The 21,476-nt window shown below is 43.2% G+C and overlaps 1 protein-coding gene, 1 long non-coding RNA gene and 1 pseudogene across 2 annotated transcripts; 2 read left to right on the forward strand and 1 right to left on the reverse strand.

Annotated features, from left to right (window-relative positions):
* The first annotated feature begins 1,577 nt into the window (after positions 1-1,577).
* Positions 1,578-5,538, forward strand: LOC127342944 (geraniol 8-hydroxylase). The gene is made up of 2 exons (XM_051368970.1): positions 1,578-2,538; positions 4,731-5,538. The coding sequence occupies exons 1-2, from the start codon at positions 1,627-1,629 to the stop codon at positions 5,334-5,336; spliced, it is 1,518 nt and encodes a 505-aa protein (XP_051224930.1). The 5' UTR covers positions 1,578-1,626; the 3' UTR covers positions 5,337-5,538.
* Positions 5,539-7,469: 1,931 nt separating this feature from the next.
* LOC127342953 (uncharacterized) lies at positions 7,470-11,491 on the reverse strand. Its single transcript, XR_007876980.2, has 4 exons — positions 10,366-11,491; positions 10,156-10,260; positions 9,235-9,366; positions 7,470-7,955 (listed from the first exon to the last, which is right to left on the reverse strand). It is a non-coding gene; the product is annotated as an uncharacterized lncRNA (long non-coding RNA).
* Positions 11,492-16,715: 5,224 nt separating this feature from the next.
* Positions 16,716-20,625, forward strand: LOC127342948 (geraniol 8-hydroxylase-like; annotated as a pseudogene).
* Positions 20,626-21,476: the final 851 nt, after the last annotated feature.

Consider the following 21,476-nt stretch of genomic DNA (forward strand, 5'->3'; position numbering starts at 1 on the left):
ATTTCACGGAATTGTGCGCCCATTTCAGTATAACGTCTGAAAATATCTGAATGTACCTTTGAAAAACAGATTACTTCCTTCAGATCAGTGTAACTGACGCGCACACATTTTAAGACAGCCTTTGACCACTAATTTGTCTAAGCAGATATAAATTTTATGTCCACAAATCTATACCATTAGATTCATATTTAAAAAAATATTTTCAACAATATAATTGTTGTGAGAATAAAATAATGATCAAAGTAATTTCCTAAACTACTTGAGCGTCTGTTAAGCCAATCTGGAGGGAGTAGATGCGGAGTGAAAGGCCAGATTTGGGTTGGGTTGGTATCCCGCAGGTTCTCCACCTTAAATGCAATATCAAAAGATAAATAGAATCACTTTACAAAGCATGAGCTAGATCTATAATTTAGAACGTGGGAGCCTAACGATAGATGCAGCTATGGACGACTGAGTGAATACTTCTCAACAAAGAGGCGACGGGTGATGTACGAAGTTTTTTTTGTTGTTGTCATGGTATATATACCTAAACTAATGGGACTGTAAACTTTGTATTGTTTTCGTATTATATACCCTGATTTAGAATTTTCAAGGTCCAAACGTTGTTCCGCGTGGCTAGATTGTGCCACACCTAGCCTTGGATCGACAAGCTATATATATTTCATGTGTTTGGTTTAATGTAGTTGTGGCTTGCCCTAATTACTAACCTTATAGGTTGCACACAAGCCATATATAGACTCAATTTTTTGCAGACCACTCTTTCCCTACATATGTAGCTGTGAGAGTAACGTCTATTACTTTGCTTAGAGAGTAAGGTTCGTGGAGTGGAACCAGTTCCCCGTTGCGATAACGTTTATTTGTACATAGCACTGTGTTATACTAACTGCTAAGACATACTGCATGCTATCTTTATTCGCTGGTCATTTCAGTTAGCTGTGCGGAATGTGATTCCTTTAATGTAAAGTATGGGATCTGATTCTTAGCTTGAGCAAATTTCCTACTGTCCAACACCGTTAAAATATATAAAAGAATCCCACCATAAAAAAAACAATACTCCTTCTGTCTGGAAATAAGATACATATGTATCTACATTTGCATGTAGTAGACATGTTTTAGTGCGTAAAATAGATATGAATTTATGTAAATCTGGATCACTTATTTAGGGACAAAAGAAAATTTACTAGTACCTTTGTCCACCAAAAGGTTTCGCAAATTTATCTAAATTTAGATGTACCTAAATATTTTTTAGTGTATAGATGCATCTAAATTTGAACAAAATTTCAATATTATTTTATGAAGGGAGTAAAAGAAATATGTCATCGATCCGCCTTTCTCGTGGGAGTGTTTTGTGAGTGCCCATTGGGTGTACACCCGATCGAAGCATCTACCATGTGTCTGGCCATCCTAAACAGACAGCATTTGCCAAAGTTCAGACATTGTTGGAGAGTGTTATTCGAGATGCTGTAGGTCAACTGTCCACCCAGTCAATAGCAAAGTTTTGGCTGGGTCTCTCTGAAAAGAGATACCTGGCTAGCCACTCGCAGGGTTACAGAGTATAAATATATACATGTAGAAGAGTTGCTTGCTGCATGCTTACCAATAACAACATAGACTATTTGGATTGAAATGGCCTTCTTCCTAGTGTGCGCATGCTCCTTTCTGTCCATCCTCTTGTCTTTCTACGTGTTCCAACTGCTTCCCGACATCCGGCGCCGCCTGCCACCCGGACCAAGGTCGCTTCCGGTCATCGGCAACCTCCTGGATGTTGCAAATAGTCTCCCGCACCGCTCCCTCGCGCACCTCGCCCAACGGTACGGCCCGCTCATGACGCTCCGGCTGGGCACGGTGGTCATGATCGTCGCCTCCTCCGCGACCACCGCCCGCGAGATCCTCCAGACGCACAACGCCACGCTCGCCGGCCGCAACCCGCCGGACGCATGGCACGCCATGGGGCACGCCGCCAACTCCGTGTTCGTCCTCCCGCCGCGCCACAAGTGGCGCGCGCTGCGCAGGATCGGCACGGAGCGGCTCCTCTCGCCCAGGCGGCTCGACGGGGACGTGCTCCGTCCGCTGCTGCGGGAAGCCATCCTCGGAATGCTCCATCAAGTGTTGGACCTCGCGGCGTCCGGCGGGACGGTGGAGGTCGGCCGCGCGGCGTTCGCGGCGATGGCGGACCTGCAGTGGCGCGCCATGTTCTCGTCCGGGCTCGACGAGGCGACGTCCGGCGAGATGCACGTGTTCGCGCGGGAGGCCGTGGCGTTCTCCCTCAAGCCCAACGTCTCCGACTTCTTCCCGGCGCTCGCGGCCGCCGACCTCCAGAGCGTGCGGCGCGTCTTCACGAGGCACCTGGCGAGGGTTTACCAGCTCATCGACCAACAGATTGATCAGCGCAGGCATGACCGGGAAGCTGCAGGAGGCGGCGGTGCGCGTAAGGACGACCTGCTGGACGCGATGCTCGACATGGAGGAGCAAGGGAAGGACGACGTCGACGACAGCTTGGTGAACGTCAACCGGGATTTTATCAGGTCATTTCTCACGGTAAGCATGCGGATGCATATATATCACCAAACATTTCTTACACAACGTGTTCAAATTTTCATTTTGCTGCGATAGGTCCGTTGACTTCCTAAACCTTTAGGTCATGCTTCAAGATTCTCCATCTCCTCTCCATCTCCTCCAAGACAGGCCGAATATTCTGCACTAGAATTTTTTTAAGACCAACGATCTGACTCAATTAATTAAGAGAACACTTTATGTCGGATCAGAGAACCTGAAACAAAATTAAGCAACCAACAGAGAACATATATTGATAACCTCTAAATTTACATCAGAACAATTATAAAGTCACGCATCTCGATGTTCTTCGATGCACCCAGTAAATAATTGGCAAAAGACCATAGACATGGATAATCTGTAAGGTTTTAAGTAGTCACATAAGTTGCCTACCAAAAGGACCGAGAATATTAGACCATTCCCCTCAAAAAATAAAAGAATGTTCTCTAAGGCAGGTTCATGAACCATTTCTTCATCACTAGACTGCCAAAGCAGAAGATCCTGATGATAGTATGATACAACCCAGAAGAAACAAATTTTTAGTATTATTTTTTATGTTTTTGTATTTTGTTTGCTTTCTTTTTTATGTTATTTCTCCCCTTTTGCTTTTCTAGGGTATGATTTTTTTCTTTCTTCATTGAGAGTGGATTTTATACTTACACGCAGGGGTGTGGGTGTTTCCATCACCGTTCATTTATTACTCGAGATTCTTGCTCATTATGGTGGATGAAAATATTCCTTTCCTTCTTCTCTTTCTATCCACATCTTAAAGCACAATGAACAGCGATGGAAACATCCACACTCATGTGTGTAAGTACAAAATTATTTCGCTTCATTTTAATTCTCTTTTTATTCCACCTAATTTCCGTTCTTTGTTTCTTGATTTCTTCTCCTCCTCCTTCTCATCCTCTTCTTCTTTCATCATTCCTTTCTTACTACTTTTACTTTTGATTTTAAAAAATTCACATACATGACCATTTAAATACTAGATCATTTGTTTTCGTATGTATCAATAGTTGTTTTATTATTTATGAGCATTACTCCTATAAAAACTAATATTTATTCTAATATAAATGATTTTTTGAAATGTATGAGAATTTTAGTGAAATGATGAATATATTCAATTAATTTTTTATTAATGGATACATGTAAATAAAATTAAATTGGCATCCGAGATGTATGGAACTAAGAAACTATACTTTAACAGTATAACAAGATCATTAAAGTAAAAAATGTAAAACTATTTTTTACATTAATAAAAATGATAAAAATATTTGTGATAATGGGCTGCCCTAGTAGTAAACACATGTTGTAAGCTTCAGGCCATGCAACACCTATTTGCTTCAAAAGCGGTAAATAGGAGCACTCTTACTTTGGAGGGCTGATGGATGCAAAATTCTTAGGTTGATATGGTTAATACATGTTTTGAAACGTTACTAACACAAAATAAAATAAATAACAATTAAAGCATGAACCTCAACATAGAAACGATACATCTTGGATAAATAATACTTTAAGTATGTAAATATTTATTATCATTATTATTCTATGTTTATTTCTTCTAGATAAAATATACTAGACATGTTGGACACTTAAAATATTGATATTAAAAATGGACCATATAAAGCTTGAATATGTGAGCTACACATAATGGATGACATGTAAATAAGCATGCCCACTTTTAAATAATAATAAAATTACTTACTGAAATATGTATACGAGGACATAATATTTTGTCATATATTTACTAGCTTTCTATTTAACTATACATAGTTTTAGAAGTTCATTCCAGAAAGATTGTGACCATTGTTTGTATATGTATTGGGTGAAATTTATGTAAATAATGGGAAACATTTGTATAAATATAATTATTCTAATTCAAATTGTGAATAATGGGTATAAAATTAGTTAAGTAAGCAGTTGAAGTTAGAAAATGTTGACTATATGATGTTTGACGGAATTTCTCAGAAAAATGTCTTAGTCGGTGTAGTGTTAATTTGGTTTCACACATGTGTGTGGTGACACTCAAGAATATTGAAATTGATATCTTAACATGGAAATATCTGTCACTTGTCCTTCACGACAAAATTTTTTGTCACTTTGATTCTAAAATAGCAGCAGTGCATATTTCGTCTGCTATTATTTGGTCCTGTAATCTATATAGTTGCAAATTTCAGGACATATTTCTTGCAGCCATCGACACAATCTCGAGTACAGTTGAGTGGGCAATGGCTGAATTACTACAAGATCAACGAATTATGACAACACTTCAACAAGAACTCAAAATGGTCCTTGGCTCAAAGACACACGTTGAATACTCCGACATCAACCAGCTTCCCTACCTCCAAGCAGTTGTGAAAGAAACACTTCGTGTGCACGCGGTTGTGCCACTGGTACCAAACAAGGCCGAGGCCACGGTGGAGATACAAGGCTACACCATCCCCAAAGGGAGCACTGTTTTGGTGAACTTGTGGGCGATCCATCATGACCCTGAGGTATGGACGGAGCCGGACAAGTTCCTCCCGGAGAGGTTCATGCAGCACGAGGACATCAATTTCCAAGGGGCAGACTTCAGGTTCATCCCGTTCAGCGCCGGGAGGCGCATCTGCCTCGGCTTGCCGCTCGCGACCAGGATGCTTCACGCCATGCTCGGCTCGCTGTTGCATCGTTTTGAATGGACACTGCCACTTGATGTCAAGGAAAATGGTGTGGATATGTCGGAGAAGCTTGGGTTGACGATGACGATGGCTACTCCCCTCCAAGTTATAGCCAAGCCAAGATAAGATAATGGCATGGTCGTGGGATGTTTCTTCTGCACAAGGTGCACGTATGTTGTATTGTTGTGCATATTTGTATTGTTGTGCATACGAACTTGCAAAGTAAGCCAATAAAAGTGATGTGAAATATGAAATATAATGTTGTGTACTGCGGTATAAATTATTATATGTTTTCGTAATGTAACGTAATTGATGAGGTTTTTTATGACGCTTCCTGTAATGTACTTTTACGTTTTAGAAATTACATGTTTTCCATCATGTATCGGTTGGTTGCTATACTAGCAGGGCCAGGCGCGGCGGCACGCCGCGCGTTGCTTGATGCTCTTGAATAGAGTTGTGGAATTGTTTAATAGTATATACATTTTTTACTTTTAAGGGCTAATTTAATGAGGATGGCGTACCGATTCTGTTACCTAAACCCTAATCAATTTTATGAAACTCGTTCATAAGCTATAAAATGTGCATACACAGAACATTTAAAATTTTAGAGAATGGTGCCAAGACACTTGATGAAACAGCCAACCAAATCTACCTGCCAGTGCAAAGCACTAAATAGGCATTATATATCTTGAAATGCATATGCTTCCTTTATTTGAAATCCATCTTATACATATTTTGAAATGTTAAAAAGTTTGAAACAAAAAATTCACACGTACATGTTCACGTGCTATGTGCCCACAAAGTAGTTTCATGAAAAATCAACTTGTTGTGTGACGTGTGTAAAAATGATAAAATTCGGTGCTAAAAAAATAAATATTTTCACAAGATAACTTTTCTATTTTTTACATAGACCATAAAAATATCGGGTTTTCATGAAACTTAAGGAATGCACATTATTATAAAGATGCAGGTGCAGAGTAATTTAAAAAAAATCGACACTTCAAAATATACATTTTTGTTAGAGGGAGGATATGCACATTAGAGCCGAATTGAATTTCAGCAGCCAAAGCTGCGTATCTGTTTTTCCAATCTTTGCTCGCCATCCAAAGATGACACTACTCACCCCGTAAAGAACCAATACGAATTTAACAATCTTGATTATCGTTATGCCAGGTTCACAATATCACTCGCATGTCTCTCTCCCCTCCTCTCCCCCTGCGCGTGAAGAGAGAGAAACCCAAGAGACCCCTTTTCTGGAGGGGATTTCCAGTGGCTCCCCTCCTCCTGGTGACCTCACAGTCGTCGGAGGGATGGGGAGTCGCTGGATCTCGTCTCCGACCGTGTATAGCTGTAGGTTTTAGGCCTAGGTGATCTAGGGTTTGCCTGTTCACCACCGTTGCTTCGTCTTCGGTGATGGCAATGGTCAATAAATCTGCTCCAGATCTCTCTCTGGTGACAGATCTGTGTGTTGGGTCTTCTGGTCGACACGACGGCGGCGACGTCCTCATCTAGGGATTTTGTTCTCCGGCTCCACCATTATGACAGGGCGTGCTCCGACGCTGTTGTGGAGCCAGGGAGTCTTTTCAGGAGCTGGTTCGGGTCGGCGTCGCCGGCAGAGGACCAGAGGACGGCGGGATATGTTGTGGATGGCGTGGTTCGTGGCCGGCTGATCTGGGTCCACTCCTCGACGACGTCGATGGGGTAACCTGGTTCTAGAGCTCGATGGATGGCTTGGAGTGAAACCCCGGCCGACGTGCCCCAACGGCGAACCTATCATCTTCGACGACCAATTTTAGAGGTTCACAAAACTCTCTACAGAGATGGAGCCGCATCGAGCTCGGGTTTGCTAGTACTCGCCCTTCTTCTCTCTGGATGGCGCTACGACGGCGCCGGAGGCGGACGGCGCTACACGGTGGTGATGCAGGGACCTCAAAGGTCTTCAATGTATTTTTTGTTTTGTTTTTTGAGGTCCTTTTTGCATTTGTGTGGGTCCACGTTTTGTTCTGGTCCCTTCTGTATGTGTGGGTTCACAATGTCATGTTGTCATGTAGACTCCTAATGTTGGAAAATGGTGTTCTTGATTCACGTAGCAAGGTCAACAAAGTATGTATTTGACTTGAACCATTTCCCGGCACAGAAGCAAGACTTTTGCAATATGTACCATGCTTCAACAATTGCTTACAAAATGTTACAAAAAATGTCTTACTGACCTATGATAGAAAAATAAAATTATTATTGAACCATCAAAGAAACACATGGTGCAAAGCAATCACCAGTAAAATTATGCGTGGATAATTCAGTCATCCACCTCTTGGGTCAATTGGTGAGTGTGTATTCCCTGCAGTTCAAGTTACAGTAGAGATAAAAGAAACTTAATTCCTTGGTAAACTGAGGTTTCGGCCGAAATGTTTCGGTATATATGGTCATACATATGTATATAAAGTACTTTAACCCATGTGTTAACTCCAGAAAATTGGGAAAGCACGCCTTACACAGCCTCCGGCCGTTCAACCTTCTAATACTTGGCCTGTAAAAAAAATTGGGGCTTCCACAGAGCCATCTTTTATTCATTTGGGTTGAAGCCTGTGTTAGGCTGCCAGAACACGTCCTCATTTCCTCCCAGGTGACAAACGGATAGAAGCTTTTGCGCTGACGATGGAGCTCAGCAAGTTGAAGGAGAAGAAGCTTTTCCTCTGCATCTTGTGCAGCACATGTTTGCAGCTGATGTCTCTGTTGCTATGTACCCTGGCAAAAAAATGATCAAGGCCATGCAGTAAAGCTAGTGCTGCTAGTAGTTCTCAGGTTATGTTTGGTCCTTCGGTTGTTAGCTAGCTGCCAGTGCTGCTGGGATGTAAAGTTGCTGGTTTGTAATGGTTGTATGTAGGATCCTGAAGCTATGTGTATGTGTGAAATTTTGAATGAAACAGAACCAGGTTGTTAAAAGTTCTGAATGAAATAGAACCAGATTGTTATATGGTACTTCGTCATCAATGTACATCATAATGCAATATATTTCCTATGTTTGAGACTATTAACAGCATTGTCATGTAAAATGACAAAGAAATGATCTAACTCTACATTTCTATTGTAAGGACAAATTCTCAAACCCAAATAAGATACCAAACGTAACAATATTCTTCCCACTCCCTACACCATCTGATCTATGCAATCAAGTATGAAAGGTAACAGCTATGTATTGTTAATTCAAAAAAGGTCTAACCAGCCAATTACATTGCTGATCGATACACAAAATACCTTCACTACATCCATGTACTATCAATCCAAGAAAGGCCTAACCACCTAACAATTTTATTACATTGCAGATACACAAATAGCTTTGTTTCTTATCGCTGTGCATACTTGTGGCCATGAACAAAACAAACTCAAATCAAATGTAGCCTTCAAATGAAAAGACAAAACTACTGCTTTTCAGATCTATATTGGCTTTAACTATTTGGAAAGGAATCTACAACTTAAGAATTTCAGGGAGGTGGTACAGAATGTTGGTCTAGCGGGTGTTCACGTGTGTGTGATGACTCAGGGCAGGGGATGAACTGGTGGTGTATATCCCAACTGAAAAGCACTGAATCCATTTTGTGAAATGCCTCACTTATACTAATTGATGTCCAAAGAATGTTGTTTCAAAGAAACCGGACAATTCACAAACTCTTCACTTTATATTCTCCTATATCAGCAAGATCAGTCTCTGCTCCTCCATGTCAAATAGATGGCTTATATACTCTAAGAAGGTGAAACAAATAATACATCCGGCGGTCATAGTAATTTGGGAACAAAAATGGAAATTTATGAAAGAATCGGTATGTCAATAGTATTGAATACACAGTACATACTGTAAAGCTAGGAAGTAGCAAATGTGTATAAAAATATATTTTTCAGAGAATAGATAGCCATATATTGTTCTCATGTCTTAAACTGAGAGTAATATGGTATAAGGTGGGTTAACTGTAAGTCCATTCATAAGTGCAACTAAATAGATTAGCTGTCTAAACCATGAACAAAGTACCTCGTGGTCAACAACAATGAAATCTAATTCATATAGGTGTTGCTTCGCTTCTTGGTCCCTGTACTCACAAATGTGCACAACACGCACAAGAACTTTGCAAAAGGAAGTTTACCACGAGACTTGATACGTGACCTGAATATAAATGTTATCTGTCAGTGCATATATCCATATATTAAAGCAGAAGTTAAAAAGAGAATATGTAGAATACAGAAAACATAAGAACAGGCTGCCGTAGGCTGAAGAAAGAGGAATGCAGAGTATGTTGAGAAGAAAATAGACGGAGGATAAAGAAGAACAGTAAGATGCACAGATGCTAAAAGGATAACTCGGGGAGACTTTTGAGTAAATTTACAATCAGATGAGTCTTTTAGGGGTGGAGTGCCAATGTGAATGGAGAGATTAAGAGAACATAGGAAGAACTGTAGACATATAGAAATCTGAAAATTATAAACTTGTTCTAGTTGCGAATCCACAAAAATATTAATTTCACGTAGTATTATCTTCCAAAGGAAATTGAGAAAATCCACTTAATCATGTACATATAAATCACTTAAGACGGAAAAAACATTAGTAGATGGAAAACTTATAGGCATATTACCTCCCAAAGGAAATTGAGAAAATCTACTTATCACCACTCAAAAGAAATCTACTTAGCCATGTACATATATATCACTGGATATGGTAAAAAAAATAGTAGACGGAAACCTTATATGTAGGAAAATTAATATAGATAGATTAGGAAAATTTGAGTATGGATGGCCTAAAAACCACATTGGTAGCTGATAATCCTTGGGAGGAAAAAGCCTGTGCATACAAATTATCCATCATTTTTATATAGTGTTCCAATGGGAATGGCTGACTTCATCGAACATGTATAACTAATTTAATAACTCAAGATGATTCAGAGCAAAGAGTTTACACCTGGTATCACCATTTGCATAGAATTTGAGGCCCATGGGCAACTTCGCTCCACCTCCGAAACGCATCCCTTGAAACAACATATTGCAGATGGCTCATTATAAACTCCTGCAGGGTAGGTAGGTCCGAAAATTAAGAGGTATGCAGGGATAATCAAACACGAAGTAGAGGCTATGTACCAAAGATAATCAGAGGACCGGATCGGAGGAAAACCTGTCAGGAATTTCACCAGGGGAATCGACTAATAAGCTGGTACATTATGGTGAACTGCATTAGCTTAATTAATCTGGTGACAACAGCGGCGCTAGCCGCCTGTGCAACACCATGGTTTCTAATCCTGGAGGAGGGGCTCGCGATAGATGTTGGGTGAATCAGCGACATGGACATGAGTTGACTCTAGCCCAGATAGATCGAGGCGGTGTCTTTCAAGTCCACCTCCCACCAGGCGTAGATCAAGAACAACCCCATCACTCCTACGCACATATACCATGTGCCCAGATCAGCGCGGCGGCCTCCGAAGTAACCAGCAGGAAAAATTCTAGAGATCTCAAAACTCTATCCCGGCCTTGGAAAATGGTGTTGCTGGATTGGTAGACACATAATCTGGTGAATCCACATCAGAATCGAAGGGAAGGGCTGTACGCCTCCACCAACCGTCCATCCCCGGCCGCCATGGATAGAGAGGACACAAAGAAGCACAAGAAGAAGAATTTTCAAAAGAAAAATCAGAACACAAAATAACACAATTACCACAAGAAAAAATCCACGCTGCCTAGCCATAGTTCGGAGTAGCACGTCGGCGGCCAGAGGTGGTGCGGGTAAACAAGGGGGCAAACGGCCTTCTCTGCAATGATTTCATCGCCCGCTAGGCAGCGTCCCGTCGCGCTGGCGGCGGGCCAAATTGGAACCTCCGTCCATCCGTAGGTGACGAACACATCAAAGAAGAATGGTGGCTTCCTCCGCTCCATGTCCCTCTACGACTTCCCCAACCTGGCGGGAATCGGGGGAAATTCGTGCTGGCAAGCACCTCTCCATGTCGCTCTCCTCTATCCTCATGGCATAACATCTCCATCAGCTGCCGATCTTGAGCATGCTCGACTTGAATCCGCCGCCTCCTCTCCGAACACAGCCGCTCCACTTGCTTCTATAGCGCGCCGCCTCGGCGGAGCAGCGAGCGGGGACAGCCGGCCAAGCACTTGAAGAGATCGGGTAGGGAGGAAATCAACCAGCGAGATTTCGGTGGCGATCGGTAGAGAGTTGGTGAGGATCGGCGGAAAAATAGAGAGAGAGGAAGGAGAAGGCACGCGTCCAGCCACGTTTGGGAACATGGTCAGCCGTGCCGCTTTGACCGCCGAAGAGCTTCAGCCCGACAACACGAACATAATTGGCCCACCACTTTCCCAATCGCCTCGCAGCTATGGCCACCCTAGCGGCCCATCAAAATACCCCACCTCCAAAATTAGGAAGGAGAGCAGATCTAGAAAATTACACGGACCACCGAAGTTGTACACAAGAAAACACCCAGGAAAATCAAACTAATGAAGAACTACGTGGCTGTGCCAGGTTAATCCTCACATAATCTCAAAAATCTGAGAAAAATTGATGTTGTTAAGGTTTAATATAGTAGTTATTAATATAGCTAGGCGAAAGCCTATTTCGAGGAATCATAAGGTAATGTATATGTACTTGCACTTTTGGGCATTTTGTTGGACATAATGCAACACCAGTATGGCATTTCTTGGGATCACATGATTTCCGGAATTGACATGGTCTTTGATGAAATTTGTGGCATTGTACGATGCGGTCGCATGTTAACAACAGTCATTTAGCAATGTTCATGCGTGTAAGTAACGTGTTCAGGTTTAAAAGAATTGTTCTTGTCCAAAAATGTTCATGGTGGTTCGAATAAATATTCACAGATGTTGGGAGAAAAATGTTCAAGGTGATTCGAAAAAATGCTCACGGGTCGGGAAAATGTTCACATGGTTAAAAATACTTTAATGGATGAATTTTTTCATGGAAACGAAAAAAAAAATTATTGGGGTAAAAAAATAAGTTTTTTTTTTCTAATTTTCAGTTTTTAAAAATGTTCAGATTTTGAAAGGTATTTAGATTTCAAAAATAGTCAGCGATTCAAGATATCATCTTTTTAAAAAATATTCAGGTTTTCAAAATATGAATATTTCAAAAATATTAAGATTTAAGAAAACATAAAAGAACTTGAAAAGAAAAAAAACACAAAAACCGAAACTTAAAAAACAAAACTTAAAAAAGGAAAATAAGAGATCGGTCGGCCAAACCAGGCGCATGGAGCCGTGGATACACGGTGCGTTCTATACATGCGAGAATAGCGTCCTTCTCCGGACCCTTTGCCGCGTAGAAGATCTGCTCGTCGAGGATGTCATGTGGGAAGGCGGCGCGCCACACCTCCATGGCCCGTTCTTCCGCCTCTACAATGGTGACTGGTGAGGCGGCGCTGAAGCTGGCGGATGTGCGGCGCTGCTTGGTGGTGACGAGGTTGTCGAAGCCGGCCAGGAACTCTGCTTCCTTGGCTGATTCACAGTCTTTGGCGTTGAGCGGCTGGCACGGGCGCCTGAGGCGCCATGCCGCCGCATCGTTGGCGCGCGCTGCCTGCTCCTCTGTGGCGAACTTGACGAGGGTGAGACGAGCGCCACCGGGGCGGATCTCCGCGTAGAAGGTGTCATTGGGCCAGGCGCGGACGTCGATGGAGGAGTTGTGTTGGGGAGCAATGGCAACGACTCGGTCTCGGCGGCGGCGGTGTGTGTGGAAGAGAAGGGGCGCATGGCAGAGGAGAGGGCGGCGCGTGGCGGGAGGGATTTTTCAGCAACGGTTGGAGACGCGTCGCATGGGCCGTCGCGCGGAAGCGCACACACCAAATCTTCCGTGCTCTGCCACTTTATCCCTTGCGCGGCAAAAAAAATTTAGCCCGCTAAGCGTGCTCTTTCGCTGCGCACACGTTAAATTGGCGGCTTTACCGCGCGGGCACCATTTAGTGCGTGTATTGAAGATGCTCTAAGCAGTTTTTTCACCACATATTTGAATCTTTATGATCAACATCCTAACATTCAGGTTACTATGTCGCCGAAATATGTCTTTCCAACATGAAATTGCGGAAATTCCTATCCAATAACAATAGCACTCTAAAAAATAGCTGAACCATATAACATGTCTTTCCAACACGAAATCACTGAAATTCCCAGGTGTATCAAAATGTGGAACTACGTCAATGCCCCATAATTCCAGCACAGCTATCACTACTAAAATAGAATTAGGGATCAATCAATAGGCAAACCTAGCCCAGCAGGAGAATTAAAGCCCCATTGATTGGGTTTTGCTATTTGTTGCTGGTCAACTCGGGAGCAGGAGGTCCGAACCGACTTCGATTCCTGAATCGTGTGCCCGCCCGCGCGCCCGGTCAAACCGAGTCTGGTTATACCAACTGGTCCGTCTCGGACTCAAGAAGGTGATACTACATAAGGGCGGTCAAGGCGGGCTGCTGAGACAGAAAAAGATCGACTCCATATTACTGGGAACGAAAAACGAAAAAATCACCAGCGAGATTATGATCACTCAAGTCGGATCAATGGCGAGAGCCCTACTGATGGCCGGCCGAGGTGGCCAGCAGAAGCCGAAAACGAAGAAGAGAGCGGCCGAGGATACGCTGGGGGACAATTACACAGAGAAGAGAGTTAAGACCAACTGCTGGGAGCGCTCGGCGAACAAGGAGATCGAAGCAATCCGGGCAGAAGGACGCGCCCAGTCGATCTGGTTCCAGAGAATCATGGCCGCATCCGACAGGGTCCACCAGGATGTTGAAGATTATCTCAACACCATGCGCACCAAAGAAGAAGACGCCATTCGATCATCGTGCTGGTCTCGTATCTCGCGGCGGTACGTGGTTGCGGGCTGAAACTGGTCGAGCCAAGTCGTTTTGTTCTAGCATCGTTGTTGTCCATCCGATGCAGTTGGACGGTGGATGAAGGGGGTCTCCAGGACCACTTGGCCGTGGGTGAGCTTCACAAGGGCCCGAATCCTCTTGTTCAGAGAATCCGTTGGCAGGTTGTCGCTAGTTGCTCGTAGCGGGTCGTTCACCCCCTCACAGATCAGCCACTTGTTGTATTTGAGCGGCTAGATCCGACGCGTGAACCAGCTCAGGGTCAGATCCATTCCGGCTAAACCGTCGTGGACCAGCCATGAAATCCTCCGGGCCATCGTGTCCAGCTCCGGATGCTGGGCCAGGTTTGGAATGTGGCTCCAACTAGGGAGCTACTCCAGAGGCTTGTTGGAGAATGTGGGGTGACCATCGTGGCAGCCTGGAATTGTTTGATTCTTAAGATAGAACCATCAGGCATTCCAGTACCGGATGGATTCGTGCGAAGACAGAAGACAGAGGCGGAAACACCGTTTGCGGGTGGAGCACGAAGGTCATGCTTCCGCAGTTGACCATTATCTTGTCCTTCGTATCCTTCTTCACCCTGTAGAAGGACTGAAGGAGCCGAACATCTGGCCGGACTCCGAGGAAACCTTCACTGAGGGCAGCGAAGTTGGAGAACAGAAGGTAGGAGTCGGGGCAGATGTTGTGCGGCTGGAGACCGTACGTACTGAGCACAGATAAGAAGAATTCCGAGGGCGGAAGCGAGAGGCCTCGCTCCACCCACGCTTTGGTGATGACTCGCTCGTCGGGATCCGGAGCGGGGGTGACGGAGTCCTTGGTGAATCTCCAAGAACCCGTTGCCACGAATCTCGAAGGCTTTCAGCTCCGGCTCGGTGACTTCACAGGGCCACCACTGGCCCTTCTCCCTTCGCGGTTCCGAGCTTTAGAGGATTTCTTCATCTCCTCTTCCTGGATTTTAGCGGCCTTGCGACCTTGCCCTTCTAGCTCCGCTTGAATTTCTTCTAATGTTGGAATTCTTCTGAGGAGGTTGCTGGAAGAGGCGGAGTAAGGTTGAGCTAGTTTAATGTCGGAAATGTTGGGAGGAAGGAACGCTAAGAGTTCGATGAAGGTTGGTTCCGGTGGGTTTGGTGGAGAGCTACTTGGAGAACTATCAGTGTATTTAGGGGAACTATCGGGCATATTTCCGGCTGCATGCATGATAATGAATGTTTCAATACCGGATCCTACTGATGATTATCTTCCTCAACTCCGGTGAAGCTTACCGGCAATGGCGTGGCGGTTCCCCGTGACACCAGCGAAGGTTGAGCTCGTAGACTTGACGCGTTGGCCTCCTGCGAGACCACGAATCGGTGGCGAGCTCAAGTCCCGATTAAACACGAGCAACTCGGGTCGATACGGGTCTTGGAGAGGCGGCGCTTGAAGATTTCCGGGAAGAAGCTCGTCGGCGCAAGATCTGTTGGGCAGCGTTGGCGTGAGGTTGAAGATGAAGTGGTGAGGAGAGGTGAATAAGTGAAAGTGACCATGCGGTCGGGGTACTTATAGGCCCCGCGCAGAGATTCGTGTGCCGGATCCTGCGGTGGGAACGGAAGGGTCGCGCCATTGGATTTCCGCCACGTGTCCGAGGTCAAATACGGTGAAACTGAAGCGACGGTGACCTAACTGCATAGCTCAAATTTTTCTGGCGAAGATTCGCAGTTTCGAAAATTTAGCGCGGGAAAGAGGAAGTAATGTGCGACGTGGACGAAAAATCCGCTAAGTTACCGTTACCAAAGAACGAATGATTTCCGGTTGAATGAAATAAAAGGGGGGTCGGTGGCGGCGGGGGGGGGGGGGGGGGGGGGGTGCTGCACCCCTCAAACCCTAAAGCAGCAGGGTTGTGCGCGCGCCACGTAGAGGACCTTTTGTCGCGGGTCGTAAAATGGGGAGAATTTCACTTCCTGGCTGCACCAACCAGGGATGCAAAACCAGTCAGTTAGCTGTGCGGAATATGATTCCTTTGATGTAAAGTATGGGCTCTGATTCTTAGCTTGAGCAAATTTCCTACTGTCCCACACCGTTAAAATATATAAAAGAATCCAACCATAAAAAAGTAATACTCCGTCTGTCTGGAAATAAGTGATATGGATGTATCTATATTTGCATGTATCTATACATGTTTTAGTGTGTAAAAATACATATGAATTTATGTAAATCTGGATCACTTATTTCTGGACAAAAGAAAATGTACTACCTTTGTCCACCAAAAGGTTTCGCAAATTTATCTAAATTTAGATGTACCTAAATATTTTGTAGTGTATAGATACATCTAAATTTAACAAAATTTCAATATTATTTTATAAAGGGAGTAAAAAGAAATATGTCATCGATCCGCCTTTTTCGTGGGAGTGTTTTGTGAGTGCCCATTGGGTACACCCGATCGAAGCGTCTACCATGTGTCTGGCCATCCTAAACAGACAGCATTTGCCAAAGTTCAGACATTGTTGGAGAGTCTTATTCGAGATGCTGTAGGTCGACTGTCCACCCAGTCAATAGCAAAGTTTTGGCTGGGTCTCTCTGAAAAGAGATACCTGGCTAGCCACTCGCAGGGTTACAGAGTATAAATATATACATGTAGAAGAGTTGCTTGCTGCATGCTTACCAATAACAACATAGACTATTTGGATTGAAATGGCCTTCTTCCTAGTGTGCGCATGCTCCTTTGTGTTCATCCTCTTGTCTTCCTACGTGTTCCAACTGCTTCCCGACATCCGTTGCCGCCTGCCACCCGGACCAAGGTCGCTTCCGGTCATCGGCAACCTCCTGGATGTTGCAAATAGTCTCCCGCACCGCTCCCTCGCGGGCCTGGCCCAACGGTACGGCCCTCTCATGACGCTCCGGCTGGGCACGGTGGTCATGATCGTCGCCTCCTCCGCCACCACGGCCCGCGAGGTCCTCCAGACGCACAACGCCACGCTCGCCGGCCGCAGCCCGCCGGACGCATGGCACGCCATGGGGCACGCCGCTAACTCCGTGTTCGTCCTCCCGCCGCGCCACAAGTGGCGCGCGCTGCGCAGGATCGGCACGGAGCGGCTCCTGTCGCCCAGGCGGCTCGACGGGGACGCGCTGCGGCCGCTGCTGCGGGACGCCGTCCTCGGAATGCTCCGTCAAGTGTCGGACCTCGCGGCGTCCGGCGAAACCGTGGAGGTCGGCCGCGCGGCGTTCGCGACGATGGCGGACCTGCAGTGGCGCGCCATGTTCTCGGTCGGGCTCGACGAGGCGACGTCCCGCGAGATGCACGTGTTCGCGCGGGAGGCCGTGGCCTTCTCCCTCAAGCCCAACGTCTCCGACTTCTTCCCGGCGCTCGCGGCCGCCGACCTCCAGAGCGTGCGGCGCGTCTTCACGAGGCACCTGGCGAGGGTTTACCAGCTCATCGACCAACAGATTGATCAGCGCAGCCATGACCGGGAAGCTGCAGGTGGCGGCGGTCCGCGTAAGGACGACCTGCTGGACATGATGCTAGATATGGAGGGCATGAAAACAGCGACGTCGACAACAGCTTGGTGAACATCAACCGGGATTTTATCAGGTCATTTCTCACGGTAAGCATGCGGATGCATATCACCAAACATTTCTTTCACAACGTACGTGTTCAAATTTTCATTTTGCTGCGATAGGTCCGTTGGCCTCCTAAACCTTTAGGTCATGCATGCTTCAAGATTCTCCATCTCCTCTCCATCTCCTCCCAGACAGGCCGAATATTCTGCACTAGAATTTTTTTAAGACCAACGATCTGACTCAATTAATTAAGAGAACACTTTATGTCGGATCAGAGAACCTGAAACAAAATTAAGCAACCAACAGATAACATATATTGATAACCTCTAAATTTACATCAGAACAATTATAAAGTCACGCATCTCAATGTTCTTCGATGCACCCAGTAAATAATTGGCAAAAGACCATAGACATGGATAATCTGTAAGGTTTTAAGTAGTCACATAAGTTGCCTACCAAAAGGACCGAGAATATTAGACCATTCCCCTCAAAAAATAAAAGAATGTTCTCTAAGGCAGGTTCATGAACCATTTCTTCATCACTAGACTGCCAAAGCAGAAGATCCTGATGATAGTATGATACAACCCAGAAGAAACAAATTTTTAGTATTATTTTTTATGTTTTTGTATTTTGTTTGCTTTCTTTTTTATGTTATTTCTCCCCTTTTGCTTTTCTAGGGTATGATTTTTTTCTTTCTTCATTGAGAGTGGATTTTATACTTACACGCAGGGGTGTGGGTGTTTCCATCACCGTTCATTTATTACTCGAGATTCTTGCTCATTATGGTGGATGAAAATATTCCTTTCCTTCTTCTCTTTCTATCCACATCTTAAAGCACAATGAACAGCGATGGAAACATCCACACTCATGTGTGTAAGTACAAAATTATTTCGCTTCATTTTAATTCTCTTTTTATTCCACCTAATTTCCGTTCTTTGTTTCTTGATTTCTTCTCCTCCTCCTTCTCATCCTCTTCTTCTTTCATCATTCCTTTCTTACTACTTTTACTTTTGATTTTAAAAAATTCACATACATGACCATTTAAATACTAGATCATTTGTTTTCGTATGTATCAATAGTTGTTTTATTATTTATGAGCATTACTCCTATAAAAACTAATATTTATTCTAATATAAATGATTTTTTGAAATGTATGAGAATTTTAGTGAAATGATGAATATATTCAATTAATTTTTTATTAATGGATACATGTAAATAAAATTAAATTGGCATCCGAGATGTATGGAACTAAGAAACTATACTTTAACAGTATAACAAGATCATTAAAGTAAAAAATGTAAAACTATTTTTTACATTAATAAAAATGATAAAAATATTTGTGATAATGGGCTGCCCTAGTAGTAAACACATGTTGTAAGCTTCAGGCCATGCAACACCTATTTGCTTCAAAAGCGGTAAATAGGAGCACTCTTACTTTGGAGGGCTGATGGATGCAAAATTCTTAGGTTGATATGATTAATACATGTTTTGAAACGTTACTAACACAAAATAAAATAAATAACAATTAAAGCATGAACCTCAACATAGAAACGATACATCTTGGATAAATAATACTTTAAGTATGTAAATATTTATTATCATTATTATTCTATGTTTATTTCTTCTAGATAAAATATACTAGACATGTTGGACACTTAAAATATTGATATTAAAAATGGACCATATAAAGCTTGAATATGTGAGCTACACATAATGGATGACATGTAAATAAGCATGCCCACTTTTAAATAATAATAAAATTACTTACTGAAATATGTATACGAGGACATAATATTTTGTCATATATTTACTAGCTTTCTATTTAACTATACATAGTTTTAGAAGTTCATTCCAGAAAGATTGTGACCATTGTTTGTATATGTATTGGGTGAAATTTATGTAAATAATGGGAAACATTTGTATAAATATAATTATTCTAATTCAAATTGTGAATAATGGGTATAAAATTAGTTAAGTAAGCAGTTGAAGTTAGAAAATGTTGACTATATGATGTTTGACGGAATTTCTCAGAAAAATGTCTTAGTCGGTGTAGTGTTAATTTGGTTTCTCACATGTGTGTGGTGACACTCAAGAATATTGAAATTGATATCTTAACATGGAAATATCTGTCACTTGTCCTTCACGACAAATTTTTTTGTCACTTTGATTCTAAAATAGCAGCAGTACATATTTCGTCTGCTATTATTTGGTCCTGTAATCTATATAGTTGCAAATTTCAGGACATATTTCTTGCAACCATCGACACAATCTCGAGTACAGTTGAGTGGGCAATGGCTGAATTACTACAAGATCAACGAATTATGACAACACTACAACAAGAACTCAAAATGGTCCTTGGCTCAAAGACACACGTTGAATACTCCGACATCAACCAGCTTCCCTACCTCCAAGCAGTTGTGAAAGAAACACTTCGTGTGCACGCGGTTGTGCCACTGGTACCAAACAAGGCCGAGGCCACGGTGGAGATACAAGGCTACACCATCCCCAAAGGGAGCACTGTTTTGGTGAACTTGTGGGCGATCCATCATGACCCTGAGGTATGGACGGAGCCGGACAAGTTCCTCCCGGAGAGGTTCATGCAGCACGAGGACATCAATTTCCAAGGGGCAGACTTCAGGTTCATTCCGTTCAGCGCCGGGAGGCGCATCTGCCTCGGCTTGCCGCTCGCGACCAGGATGCTTCACGCCATGCTCGGCTCGCTGTTGCATCGTTTTGAATGGACACTGCCACTCGATGTCAAGGAAAATGGTGTGGATATGTCGGAGAAGCTTGGGTTGACGATGACGATGGCTACTCCCCTCCAAGTTATAGCCAAGCCAAGATAAGTTAATGGCATGGTCGTGGGATGTTTCTTCTGTGCAACGTTCACATATGTTGTATTGTTGTGCATACGAACTTGCAAAGTAAGCCAATAAAAGTGATGTGAAATAGGAAATATAATGTTGTGTACTGCGGTATAAATTATTATATGCTTTCGTAATGTAACGTAATTGATGAGGTTTTTTATGACGCTTCCTGTAATGTACTTTTACGTTTTAGAAATTACATGCTTTCATCATAAGGTAATGTATATGTACTTGCACTTTTGGGCATTTTGTTGGACATAATGCAACACCAGTATGCCATTTCTTGGGATCACATGATTTCCGGAATTGACATGGTCTTTGATGAAATTTGTGGCATTGCACGATGCGGTCGCATTTTAACAGCAGTCATTTAGCAATGTTCATGCGTGTAAGAAATGTGTTCAGGTTTAAAAGAATTGTTCTTGTCCAAAAATGTTCATGGTGGTTCGAATAAATATTCACAGATGTTGGGAGAAAAATGTTCAAGGTGATTCGAAAAAATGCTCACGGGTCGGAAAAATGTTCACATGGTTAAAAATACTTTAATGGATGAATTTTTTCGTGGAAACAAAAAAAAATTATTGGGGTTAAAAAAATAAGTTTTTTTTTCTAACTTTCAGTTTTTAAAAATGTTCATATTTTGAAAGGTATTTAGATTTCAAAAATAGTCAGCGATTCAAGATTTCATCTTTTTAAAAAATATTCAGGTTTTCAAAATATGAATATTTCAAAAATATTTAGATTTAAGAAAACATAAAAGAACTTGAAAAGGAAAAAACAGAAAAACCGAAACTTAAAAAACGAAATTTAAAAAGGAAAATAAGAGATCGGCCGGCCAAACCGGGCGCGTGGATACACGGTGCGTCCTATACAGGGATTTTTTTCTCGGCCGGAATATCCGAGATTTCGCCGGAAACCGAAAATCTCGTTACCCTCCGAGAAACAATGATACCGTCCAAAAAAATTTGGATAGGTTTGAATTTAAACGGCAGTCTGTTGTTATAAAA

This window comes from Lolium perenne, chromosome 1 (assembly GCF_019359855.2).
Source record: "Lolium perenne isolate Kyuss_39 chromosome 1, Kyuss_2.0, whole genome shotgun sequence".
NCBI classification, from domain to species: Eukaryota; Viridiplantae; Streptophyta; class Magnoliopsida; order Poales; family Poaceae; genus Lolium; species Lolium perenne.

Bases quoted from the DNA above. Each gene is read 5' to 3' on its own strand.
- LOC127342944 (XM_051368970.1), top strand. From the start codon at position 1,627: ATGGCCTTCTTCCTAGTGTGCGCATGCTCCTTTCTGTCCATCCTCTTG. The intron at 2,539-4,730 runs GTAAGCATGCGG...TGCAAATTTCAG, and splicing joins TTATCAGGTCATTTCTCACG to GACATATTTCTTGCAGCCAT.